General features: G+C 37.6%; 1 protein-coding gene across 6 annotated transcripts in view; it reads right to left on the minus strand.

The window, feature by feature from the left end:
* Window positions 1–1,138: 1,138 nt before the first annotated feature.
* Window positions 1,139–13,875, minus strand: part of PRR16 (proline rich 16) — a 185,028-nt gene continuing 172,291 nt past the window's right edge. For all 6 annotated transcript variants that reach the window (XM_041760366.1, XM_041760367.1, XM_041760371.1 and 3 more), the window contains one exon: window positions 1,139–4,739. In XM_041760366.1, the coding sequence (XP_041616300.1) occupies window positions 3,984–4,739 (756 nt within the window). In that variant the 3' untranslated portion in view covers window positions 1,139–3,983. The remainder of the gene's footprint in view (window positions 4,740–13,875) is intronic.

The raw sequence follows: 13,875 nt of genomic DNA on the forward strand, positions 1-13,875 counted from the left end.
CTAATTGTCAGATTCTGTGCACTTTATTTATGTGATATGGTTTTTTTTTTGATATGAGTTTTTAATGGAACTTCATTGCTCATGTATCATTTCCTCACTTAGAACTCATCGGTATGTACAAAGTACATTACACTGCTATCCCCTGCTACATATTTCAGTGTACATTAGAGCAAAATGTGCTATCAACAGAGGATCAGGAGAAACTGAATTGGGACAATTATAAGACTTGACATCTCATCATTGCATATATATTTATATTCCATGGGAAAAGTTCAGTCAAGGCAGTGATTCATGACTTGATTATATCACTCCCAGTGCAAATACATGTGGAGCTACTCAGGCTTTTCTTCATGGAGCATCCAAAAAGAACTATAATTAGAATCTGTAGATAAAAGGTCTTGCATAGTTTCAGAGATGGTATGTAGCTGCTGCTCTTGGTAATGCTAAAAGCAACTGCTGATTTGTCCAAAGAAAGTTTTATAATACAGTGTCCTATTCCTTTATTCATTAAATAATTAGATACAGGCATAATTCAAACACAAGATTTTTTAGGTTAATTAAACCACTTCAGTTAATACCACTTATTTTTTTCCTAGAATAATGTGAAGCTAATGAGGGAAGGTATGAATATAATAATAACAAATTGGAAGAGTGGGAAATTTTGCACGCTCTGTTATTTTTGAGCAGATATTTTAAGTTTAGCTTCAGCATAACCTTAAAAAATATCAGTTTTATCTCCTTCTATAACTGCTATAACTACTGCAAGATGGAAGAGAATTTTGGTCAATTTTTATTTCCTTTTCACCTTTCATCAGATGAGATACAATAACCTCCCATTCCCAAAATGGGATAATTGTTTAAACTAGTAAGAGAAACCCTTTCCTGTTCCAACTTAATAGATGCTACTTAAAAAAAACAAAAAACAAAAAACAAAAAAACCAAAAAAACCCCATTTTTTTACCCTTTGCTCTGAGTTAATGTTGCCATGAGCAGCATTATCTTTGTACATTTTGTATAGCAATATCGCCTTCAAAAGAGAATGGAGGCTAACTCGGGGGGTATGTACTCTGCAAGGGAATGAAAGTCCTCAAGTGCACACTGGGGAAAAGAACAGCCCTGGAGGGTTTGAAGAAAGCATTTTTGCTTTGGGATCTTCAGGAAGAGCAACTTTTTGCCATGTTTTATGATGATTTAATGGATGATGGGCAGAGCCTGTACTACAGAATTTAAATTTTGAAAGCAATGTTGGCTCATGGAAGAAATGGCACTGCCACTTATGATACTTTAATTATACCTTTATTATGATGCCCTATGTTAGTTGTTTCCCATGTTTTACAAGTTTATATCTATTTAAAGACATAAGTTCCAGTGAATGATGCAAAATGATCAGTTGGGGGAAAAACAAAAACAAAACAAACTCCATTGGCCCAATATATTCCACACCTTAAAGGAAAAAAATGAAATAACATATGGAATAAATAAACCCAAAATAAAGTCCCAACACAGGTATAATCTAACATTTAATGCTGAACATTTAATAAACTGTAATAAGAGAAGGTCAACACCTCTTACCTTTTTTAAGGTTGGAATTTAACTTGGCCTTCTGTGCCAAAAGTTACTTATAAATATGTTGACTGAGAACAGGTATTGTCATTTTGGCAATGTCACCAAATTCACTTAAAAAAATGGTTTTTCACAGGATACCTTTGTCTATACTTTGAGAAACAGAGATTAATTTGAACCTCACAGGTTGTGGCTAAGCACCTGGCTCAATATCCTTTTTGGATCAGCTTGAATTAGCTTATTCAACTTACTTCATTGCAATTAAGTTATCTACTCTGTGAATGATTTGTGGTTTCTAGGAAGTTCTTACCTTGAGATCCAGACTGGCCCCCAGATTGACAGAGGTCAGCGTTTCAAATGAAAAGCTAATTATTAGGTCATGGTACCTGGCTATGGAAGGAAGATGAGCTGAAGGGAGAAAGCTACATGTCTTCAAAGACTATTTATAATACCAATATGGTCTAACACTGCATGCACATTTGAAAGGAAGTAATTATTAAAATCTAGGAAGATGATAAAAGCTGGGTTTATTCATATCAAGCCTAAACGAGTGCATGAAAAAGCTAAGAATATATTAGTTTGGTATTCAGGAAGTCAATTCTGTGTTTACTTGGGTCAGATTTATTAAACATACTTATCACACTATTAATTTATCTATTTTAGATTATAGCCTTTTTTATTATTGGTCTTATGTTCTGTAACTTCCTGAAAAACATGGATGTATTGTGCTTGCATTATCTTCATGGCCAATATACAAAGGAATGAAAATCATGCTGAGTAAATTTGTAACATGAAATCCTCTATTTTTGTACTTATTTAATTGTTCCTTCAAAAATTAATGCCTACTTTCTTTCTGTTATTCTGCCTAAGGTACATTAGCATCTTTTAATAGGAAGTTGTTGAAAACAGTATTCCAGATTACCATGATATGGCTTGAAAAAGGCAACAAAGAAATATGACTAGGTCCCTGTTAGCAACAAAAATGAAAGTTTTAAGATCAAAAGCCAAATAGTCCAAAAGATTACAGTATTCTTTATTATGCTGCACAATAAACCAATTTCACCAAAGATAACTCCCTCTACTCTTGCCACTTAATGGACAACTTTTGTTCAGGTGTGCACCTGTCAATCATGATTCTAGGATGGATAAACTAATTTCTAGTTCCAGGGCAAAATATCCAATCATTCCAAAGCATAGTAGTTGGGAAGTGAACTTGATCCATGGGTGGGTTATTGACATAAGTTAGCAAGTTAGGCTTAAGAGAAGGCCCTTTGTAAGATGTCAGGAGGAAAGGATTTCTCCTTTTCCTTCTATAAATGACAAGGACCCCTGGGATGCTTCATCTGTGAGGGGAAACAACATTAAGGCTGGTACTTAAAACATTCTATTCCAGAAGCATCTTTATTTTCTGCTGGGATTCTCTTATAAATAGGGAATTCCTTGGGGAGGCAGAGGACTTGCTGATGCAGGGGGCAAATCATCCCACTGCTTTAATGTCCTAGTTTATGGTGTGTCCAGGAGGAATGCTGAGTGTGAGGAGGACCTAAAGGACTTGGCCATATATTGCATCAATGAGACACTTAATATAGGGTCTTGGGGTGGGGTACCACAATACATAATATGAAAATGTGTAAAGCACTATTTATGATCTGTTTAGGATGTTTAATTTGGAAAAGTCTGCCATATACTCACTGTAATCTTCAAACTGTCAGAGTAGCTATCCATTTTGATGACTATTAACATGGGATTAAATGAAGAAGCACTGCTGCATTTTAGTTCTGAGGAACATTTGCTTTTGCCATTATGTACTGTTGTTTATTGACATATGATATTTCCACAGACAAAATCTTTCATTACATATATAGCTGAACATAGAATCATAATTGTATAGTATAGAAAATAAACTTTCTGGTATTGTCCTTGGCATTTCATGGTGTAAAACTAGTGACAAACATCTTTAGAAAAAATAATAAAATAGTCCTTCTGTATTAAAATTTCTTCCTTAAAAAGCATCTGGTCAAAGTGAGAAGGATGACATGTTATTAATGCATAGATGAGTTAGGCATGAATAAAATGAATCTAATCCCGTCTGTGAAAGTAAATCAAACTATTTGAAGTCTACAGGTCACTGTTTATCCTAGGTCAGTTGAAAAAAAAAAAAAAAACATAGGCAGCTTTTTCATGGTTCTGTGGTTTCTGATGACGCAACTTGTTAAATACCGCATTACCCGGCATATAAACAATATACTGCATACTTACCAGGTGGTTTTTATGCCACTTTGCTGAATGCAGGATTAATATATTTGGGATTTTTTTATTGCTTGAGTAGAAAGTGCTCATTACTTATTATTTTATGTTTATAATATAGAAATTAAAAAAAAAAACAAAAATCAATGAAAAGGTTTTGGAAATGGCATACATCACACTGTTGTAGTGGTCGATTTCCTCAAGATGGTCTTCTGTGGTTTTGGTGCAGTGGGAGGAGGCACAGTTGCAGGTCTGAGAGGGGGAAAGCTGTTACTGTGGCTTATTCCCAGTCCCCCGTTTTCCAGCGGAAAAGGAGGGAGATGGGGTGGAGGAGGGAGGGGAGGGCCGGGGTGCGGGAGCTTTCCCGGTGGGTGGACAGGTTCGCGGTGTAAATGGACCTCCCTGTTTTTTACATTATACCGGGCATCACAGTCGGGACAATAGCCATGGTACTGCACTTTCTCATTAAACCGAACCCGTTCCCGGGACCCTGCCTGGGGACACCTGTCTTTTTCAGGTCTGTGCATCAGAGGCTGCATTGGGGCCTTGTCCAAGCCACCAGTGGGGATGCAGCAGATGTCTCCGTTTGGAATTTTGTTCGGTGCTAGGGGTAAGCCTCCGTTTCGCAGAAGGGTGCCGTTAGTCTTCACAGGATTGACAGTCGGCACCACTCTTTGGGCGTCTTCACACTTCACAGGTGTCAACCGCGGGGGCGGCGGCGGGGGGTTTGGCTTTCTCAGGACCGTGAGGATGGCAGACGGGTGGGCGGGGGGTTTAATGAGGGGTGCGTTGGCCTGCACTTTGATCTTCTCTATGCTGGAGGCTGTGGTGCCGCTTGAGCTACTATTCAGGGTGTCCGTTTTGGAGCTGTCGGTCATCTCATCCTCCAGCTGTAGGTCAGAGGTCAGGGTATCAATCTGGTCAACCACCTGGTGGAAAGGACAAGGTAACTGTGTTGAACAATGACCTAAAGCCAAGCATACTAGAAACAATGTCTCCCTGTCCAGCTGGAAATCTGCTCCAGGAGCCTTAATACACTAATACTACATTGTGTATTCCAATTTTTTTAAATATCAGATTTATTTATTTGAGAGAGAGAGAGAGACTGCAAGCACAAATAGGGTAAGGGTAGAGGGAGAAGCAGATTCCCCGACTCCCTGCTGAGCAGGGAGCCCAATGCTGAGCTCAATCCCAGGATCGTGAGATCATGACCAAGCCCAAGGCAGACACTTAACTGACTGAGCCACCCAGGTGCCCCTGTGTATTCCATTGTTGCATAATGTTTACATTCAGTGAATTTACAGAACAGCCTCCATAGGCATGTCGACTGTTTGACAACCTAATGATTTCACGTATCTAGAATATAACGGATGATTTATGCACACATTTTATTCCCGGCTCTGCTGAACTCACCAAAGATAAAAGCCTGATGCAGAAACATAACTGATTTGTAAAAACAAGAGGCGGGGACTTTCTCTCTGCTCAGCATGTCGAAAGCTACAGGGTAACATTAATCTCATGCTAAGAAGGAGAAAAGCCAGATACTCTGCAAAATCCTAACTTTTCTTGAGACCATCGGAGAATGGAGATCACAAGGACACCCACCGAGATGAGCTGCAAAAAGTCTCCAGCCCTCTGAGGATAGAAAGGACACATCAACTGTTTCACCTCTGGCAAATCAGAAGGAAGAGGCAGCCTCCACCAAAATGAAGAAAGGAAAAAGCTACAACTTTAATGAATAATTAAAGGTGAAGTATATGTGATCGTGACAATTTAGAGTCCCCAGGAACCCAGACACAATGTGGTCTGTCCTCACTCATTGTCTCTGTTCCATGGGCCTCTCCTGTTGGGGGCTGAGGGCAGGGCAGGAGACGGAATGAATGAGCTCGCCCTGAGGGAACACAGGCATAAAACCCCAGGGACTTCCCAGACCTTTGTCCCACATAAAACAGAACACCAAAGCATTGAGGGAATGGCAGAAATCCCTGTGACACCTAACACACAGGCAGAAAATTCTCTTGGTCCAAGAACTTGCACTCTAGATGGGTGCCATCACTTGCGAGGAGAGATCCAAGTTGCAGCATCTCAAGACCTGCCACAGACACAGGGCAGAGGCAGAGAATCAAATGTGGCCGGCAGAGCCACCAGACCATGATGGAGGTTTGACTCAAATGAAGAGAATGGATGTGAAGGAGCAGATGTTCCTGAGGAGTCATGGTGCTAAAGCCACTCATGGAAGGAATCTGTCATCACCCCTACGAACCTTGCCTGAGGGTCTCTATCCTGTTCAGTCATTGTCTGGAGGCAGTAGCTTCTGGAAGCACAGCCTTGGCTCAAATGCTGGGCATCAGAACATGGTCATTCACTCTCAGAGATCTTGGAGACCATTCTCACGGTTGCCATAAATGCACGATTACCCATAAATAAAGATGGAAAGGTTCTTTTCATTTCACGTTTCCATATGCACATTTTTCTCTTATTCAGGCCTAACTCTGTTCAACTGTGAAGTTGGCTCTTTGACACACAGTGGCAGAACTGGGCTCCAGATGAAAATCTCGTAAGCAGCCAGAACTTAGGGAGGATGTAGAGATTCTACTTCTTCCTCAGGTGGGTCTTAAGTGATTGCTTCACGCTACTGTCACTAGAGCTCAGCCTTCTATTTTTTAGCTCCTAAATATATATCAAACCACTTCTCTGCATTTTCATTTCTTTGGTCCTAGTCTGAGCCACGAGTATTTACCACGCCCCCCTCCCAAGTCACAAGGCTTCTTCTTTCATTTCTGTAGCATCAGTGATTTTTTAAAATAGAAATGAGCTCTTGTCAACTCCCTGCTTAAAATCTTTCAATGCCTGTTCATTTCTCCTGTGATAAAGATCAATTCTTAACACTGTCTCCCAGGTCGTGTACAGTTTCGCTCAGTGCTGTGCTGGTAAATGTTTAACAGCTGGTTCTTAGAGGTATAGGGGAGTTTTAAATCGAACAGCCTGCCAATTTCCTTGGTGTAAATTCCCACTTGATCAATTTCGAGTTACTAATGTGACATCACTGCCTGTGAGGTTGGAAAGAAATGTTCAGTGGCATAGCAATATGAGGTGTTTCTACCATGCCAATAGAATAGGCAAAAATAAACTCAGGAGCACAATAGTAAAACGTGTTGACTACATTTTACTATTAAGAACGTAATTAAGAATGATTAAGAATAATTAGAAAACCTTTATATTTGGGCACCTGTATGGCTCAGTGGTTGAGTACCTGCCTTTGGTTCAGGTCATGATCCTGGGGTCTAGGGATCGAGTCCAGCATCTGGCTCCCTGTGGGAAGCCTGCTTCTCCCTCTGCCTATGTCTTTGCCTCTCTCTGTGTGTCTCTCATGAATAATAACTAAATTAAAAAAAAAGAAAGCAAAACATTTACATTTAATATAATTACTTAATATATTAAATGTTTTATTGGTTATATAATTTATTATCTCAAAAAAATTTTTATTAATATATTAAATAATAAATATGTATAATATAAAATATATTTTTAAATTTAATTTTATTTAAATTCAAGTAGTCTACATAGGGTGTATTATTAGTTTCAGAGGTAGAGTTCAGTGATTCTATACTTTTGTTTTTAATAATGGTTATTTAGTGGCTGGCTCATACAAAATTTCTGAAAATAGAACAATTGGCCCTTATTAGCCAGTACAAGTCAGCATGTCACAGTTTCTCCTTAAATGGCTCTCCATTCTCAACTCTAATAAAATTTCCTTTTCTTTCATTCTCAAATCTCTTGGGTCTTCTTATAGACCCTTATCATTGTCAATCTGCTTCCTACCATAAGATATTTGCACATACTAATCTTTCTCCTTGAAGTGCTCTTACCTCTCCCCTTTGTCGAATTAAAATCTTAGCTCAGGAGTTAGTCATGATGTTAGCCTTCCCTATCGTCCTGCAATTTCCCATGTAGGTCATGTGAATTTGTTAAGGTCACAGGGAACTTTATTTTTTTTCATTCAAAGCATTCACATACTTTTTTACTGTTTAGTTAGTGGTGGGAGCACAGGAATATGGAATAGTCTTTCTTCTCTATACTCTAACTTCAGTGACAACAGTGTCTATGCTGTTTTTTTTTTTTTTTATTAGTGTGACCTAAAGTTCTAATGCAGTGAATGGCACTCAAAAGCATCTCAATAAATATTTGTTAAATAAAGGCACTGAAGGTTATTTCTTTAGTTCAGAGATGAATGAAAACATGTTCTTTCTCATTTGATTTTTGAAGTTGTTACTTTTAAAAGTCACATCTGCTCAGTTATTCTGGAATAAAATAGGCGAAAGGGATTTATCAGAAATGATCCAGAGGTGGTGGCACTTTCTGCAGCTCTGGCTCAGACATCCTAGAAATTAAAATGGGAGGACACTGAAAGAATGTGAAACATAGGGGGAGGCCCAACTCAAAGGTACTGTATACTATTTAACCCAGAAAGATCTTGACCCTGAGCTGTCTATTGTATTAAGTATCTGCAGAGAAAGAAAGAGAGCTGGTCTACTCTAGGAAGTGAAGCTGCTGGTCAGAGATGAATCAGTATTGCCTGAGTCTCTCATAGTTCTAGAGCTTCTGGTTGGTTTTAGTTTCCACGTGGTTATTTCCTGAATACCTACAAAATGCCAACAAGAATAAAAGACTAAAACAGACAAAATACAGTTGACTCTTGAACAACAAAAGTCTTAGGGTGCCACTTCCACTGTGCAGCCAAAGATTTGCATCTGTTGGATCCCCAAAACTTAACTACTAAGAGCTACTAGCCTACTGTTGGCTGGAAGCCTTATTGATAACATAAACAGTTGATTAATACATATTGTGTATATTATATGCATTATATACTGTATTCCTACAACAAAGGGAAGAAAATGTTATTAAGGAAATCATAAGGAAGAAAAAATACATTTACAGTAGTGTACTGTATTTTTTGAAACAAATCTGCATATAAGTGGATGTACAGGGTTCAAACCTGTGGACTTAAGGATCAGCTGTTCTGCTTTCATGGAGGAGGGAATCTCATAGAATCACCTGGTATTAATTAGATACTCAAATAATTGTAAAAGTACTCATGCTCCAGGAGCTCTGAATGACAGACCACGGTACTGTAAGAGGAGGGGCACCTGGGTGGCTCAGTGGTTAAGCGGCTGCCTTTGGCTTAGGGCATGATCCTGAGGTCCCGCTTTGGGCTCCCTGTGGGGCTAGAGCCCTCTGTCTCTGCCTCTCTCTCAGTGTCTTTCATGAATAAACAAATAAAATCTTTTTTTTTTTAAGATTTTTAAACAGGAGAGGAGATAAAACCCCTATCAGAAAAGTCAGTGAAGCCCACCCGAAGGATGAGTGGCTGTTAACTGGCTAAGAGAAAAGAAATTCCAGAAGGCCACTGAGGAAAGAGCTTGATGATAAAGGTACTCTGACAGGAGAGAGGGCCTTAGTGTGAGCCATATAAAGAAGATTCTAGGCTGAAGAGCACCATGAGAGGTGAGGCTGGAGTGTCAGTGAGCACCCAGGCTACTGGGGTCCCTACTAGGCGCTGAGCAAGCACCCCATAGTTTTAAGGAGTTCCAGAAGTGAGAGACACAATGTTTAAACAGATGATGAACTGCTGTTTTTCAGAATGGAAGCATCGTCTAATGAGAGAATACACGTCGCTGAAAATAGGAAAATACAAACAAACCCACGTGCTGACATACTGTAGTGAGAACACAGAACAAGGAAAAGTGTAGGTGCCAAGGGCAGGCTGCCCAAAATACCACAAAGGCATATTATTTTGTGTTAAAGGTACTCGGGACCCAGCTGGTGCAAGGACACTCAGACCCTCCTTGGTGCCCCTGAAAACAAGATATAAATCTTCTGTATGAAAGGTACCCTCCCTGTACTAAGAAATAAAAAGGCATCTTTATCACCAGAGATAGGAATTTTATTTTATTTATTTATTTTTCAGAGATAGGAATTTTAAAGTCAAGAAAATGGTAGAAACAAATTTTATTACTTTCTTACTCATCTACTACCTCAGCCCAAATTCTGCTTAGAATTCCTTACTAATTAAAGTTCCCAAGCATCTGTTTTCTTTATCCTGTCAATTCCTCATTAATTTATTTCCTCTTTGTCTAAAATGTATAAAAACTACCTGCCTCAGTCATCTGTCTGGGTCTTAGTTTCATCATTGAACCATCATGCACACATAATAAAACTCTGGGTTTTTTTCCCTCCTGTTACTCTTTCCCATGTCAATTTAATTCCTCAACCAGCTAGAAGAACCTTGGGAGAAGAAGAAGAAATGTCTCCTCCTATGAAAGGAATGACACAAGTTTTACAACAATAAAACAAGGGGTATCAAGTATGTATTGAGTTACAAAAATTAGGCTGACAGATTTCCAACCAAACAAGAGAAATCCAAAGAAGATTTAGGAATATGGCTCATATTGAAAGGAAGTAATTGGAAATACAATTTAGTTGAATTCTTCTGTAAAAGCGAGGGTGAAATCAACATTGTCAGGCAAAAGGATTAGGAGACTGTACTTTTTATAGCTGAGTTTAGAAAGTACTGATAAATGACAATTCAGAAAGAGGTAAAAAAGAAAAAAAAAACCAGAAGAAAGGGCTAGAATACAAAAAGCATATGTGAGCAAAGAAATCATAAAATATTAAAAATGTGCATTGTTTACAAAATGGAAATATACTAATGACTAAGCAGGGAGATTAGGAAAATGTGAAAATAAAATGCTAGGGAAAATGACATGTCTGAAGAACAGGGTTAGAGCACTTTAAGGTCATGATATTTGTGTGTGTGTATGCGTGCAAGGAATCAGTAGCTATCTGATACTGATTCACTAAGTCAAGAGTGTGTGTGAAAAAACTTTAGGGCCACTACTCAGTTAATAGACAAACTTATACTTTCCAAAATAATATAAAGTTTAAAAAGTGAGTGAGAAAAATTTGGCAAAGTTTAAATTTTAAAAAGACAGAAAATAAGAAAACTTAAAAAAAGCATAGTAATCAGAAAAAAACTATAATATAGAAAAAAACTTCAAAAATATTAGTAATCATAACAAACATAGATTACAATAATTTATTTATAAAGGAACACAGAAAGATTGATATAAACTGACACAAGTAAGATATAGCAGGCAAATAGCCTAATAAAACCTGATGCAGCTTATACACACTAAGCAAAACACCTAACATAATTTTTTATCAAAACAGTATTGTATTGATACTTTGGCAAAAAAGTGAATGAAACAAAATTTAGAACTTACGTACATATACACATGAAAAATCAGAAAAATGTAAAAAAAGTAACTGACACAGGTGAATGACAGATTTCCAAAAACCATGAAAATACATTTAATCTCAGAAGTACTCGAGGGATGGCAAACTGAAGATGCAATAGCATTTCATTCTCAATCGTTATTCAAAACAAAATGGTCTGATAATTCCAGCTGATGATGATGATGCAGATAAATGGGAACTCCATACATTGCTATTGCCAATATAAATTTGGTCTGTGGAGAAAATTCTTGACAATGTCCTCTAAAATGGATAAGGTACATACCTTATGTTACAGGTATTTGAGGAACAAAGCCTACCCTATTCTAGAGAAACTCGAACGCATGTGTACAAGGGTTGAAAAAGCATAAGAATGTTCATTGCTCGTCGTTTGTTTTTTTCTTTCTTTTTCTTTTTTTTTTGTGTGTTTTGTTGTTGTTGTTTTTTGTTTGTTTGTTTTTATAGCAAAAAAGCTGGAAACAACCTAAATATCTGTTAGTAAGGGCCTAGGTACGCAAATATAAAGCAGTTCAAAGGAAATAACTAGAGCTATATGTATCAGTAGGGATAAATCTCAAAAACCTAATGTTGGATGTAACAAAGTTAAAATACATATACTCAGTACGTCTGTATTGTTCAAATATAGAAACAAGGGTAGTTTTATTTATAAAATGTGAAAATAAATAATACACATCAAATATAGGCAAGGAAGAAGGTGAACAGATGTTGAAAGGCAGCATTCATAGAGTTAAAATACTTTATTTCTTTTAAAACTCAAGCCAAAGTCGTGGTAAAAGGTTAGCTTTCATGAAATCTGGGTTGCATTTGTTGCCATTAGTTTATTTATTTTTGGTCATGTGTGAAACATTTTATAATTTGAAAATAAAAGAAATATTTAACACTTGTTAAATAAAGTTAGAAAGAAAAGAAGCAACACTTACAGCTGCCATGTGGAGAACATATTGAAAGGTGATGAAGTTTATTTACTTGGCTAGTTAGACTCCACGGCAGCCAAGTGAGAGATGAATAAATTAGCCAGACAAGGAATACACTGTGTCCTTATAATTACACTTCAGTGTTTTGCTGAAACTCTTCCCAAAGTATCACATTGAAACTCAAGGAATCATAACCACAGGAAGGATAGAATTCAACAGAACAAAATGAAAGAAAGTAGGACTAGAGGGACAGACCGTTTGCAGATATTTGGAGGTGAGAAGAAGCGTGACATCAATCATAAGTCTGAGAACATGCACACCTAAACATGAGATGCAAAGGAGACATGTATATATCAAACATGAAACTGAGCCATCTGTCCAACTGTGGCTATTCATGCTATAGAAGAATCTGCTAATGGAACTAAAACAGAGAGAGATTTAAAGAAAGGACAATGACTTGTGGGTTTGATGATTTTAGGAGCTTTCTGTTAGCATCACATACAAGGAAGCTGTGGTTCAACTGTGGAATAATTAAGAATAATGGTAATTGACTTAGGAATTAGGAATTAGGAAACCTTGAGCTCAAGGTTTTCATATGTGGGGAATACCCAAATATTTCACAAACGAGAAGTGGATTTGGTAGAAATTAAGTGAGTATATATGATCTAAGTTATTTGTGGAAATCCAAAATTTATTTATATGAATTCTATAAATATTTAATTATGAAGAATAAAAATAGAAACATTGTGAAATTCAGAACAAATAGATTTACCTAAAATTAAGAGCTCTTTGTCTTATGTTCTCACGTGGCTATGTCCTTTTATTATTACAACTGGATTAATAAATTGGAATTGTCTATTCATATGTGTTCTGCTCAGACCATGAGCATGGATTTTTGTCTTTGTTTCCCTGGGTAGGGAACAGTGATTGCAAGAGTAGATGCTCTAATAATATGCTGAGAGAGAGAAATGACAAAAGTAGACTCGGAGAGAAAAGACAGGTGTTGACCTCACTTCCATCCCTCCCCAGCTTTTCCAGCTTGGGTCTGATTTTCAAAGTCTTTAAAATACACCAATTCCAGAGCAGCCTGGGTGGCTGAGCAGTTTAGCGCCACCTTCGGCCCACGGCCTGATCCTGGAGACCTAGGATCGAGTCCTACGTCAGGCTCCCTGCATGGAGCCTGCTTCTCCCTCTGCCTGTCTCTGCCCCCCCTCCCGCCCCTCTCTCTCTGTGTCTCTCATGAATAAATAAATAAAATCGTAAAAAATAGATAAATAAAATAAAATACACCAATTCCAGATAGTTCTAGAAGGCAAAAAGGAATGGATCAAGCAGAGAAAAAGGAAGGCAGAAATAAGGCACTGGTGACACTTGGTGAGCTCTTTTATTATGTTCTTGACTTTGAGCACCTGGCTCCACAGCTTGGGACAGAAAGCATTTCAGTCTCTCTCCAAAACAATGAAGATAGCTAAAGTGTATATTTATCTTTAATTATTTGTCTACATCCATAGCTCTAGATGTATTTATAACTTTCCTAAATCCTGTTTATCGGTTTAAATAAAAACCACAGAATATATAGTTCAATTGCCTTAGAAACAAAGAAAACACCCTTTCAATGTGAGGGAATCTTCCTCTGGGATCTGTTCAGTAACAATTTGCAACTATAAAAATTGCAGTTACATACTTAATGGAAAGAAAGAAAGAATTTAACCCCAACTTAAAAATCTGTATAAGAAAATTTATGAAATCTTCCAAGGTCTTTAATGTTGATGTATCAAAACAACCACTTTTAAAATATGTGGTATCAGCAGCAAAGATCTAAAAAGAGAAATTGAGT

Source organism: Vulpes lagopus, chromosome 7 (genome assembly GCF_018345385.1).
Source record: "Vulpes lagopus strain Blue_001 chromosome 7, ASM1834538v1, whole genome shotgun sequence".
NCBI lineage: Eukaryota > Metazoa > Chordata > Mammalia > Carnivora > Canidae > Vulpes > Vulpes lagopus.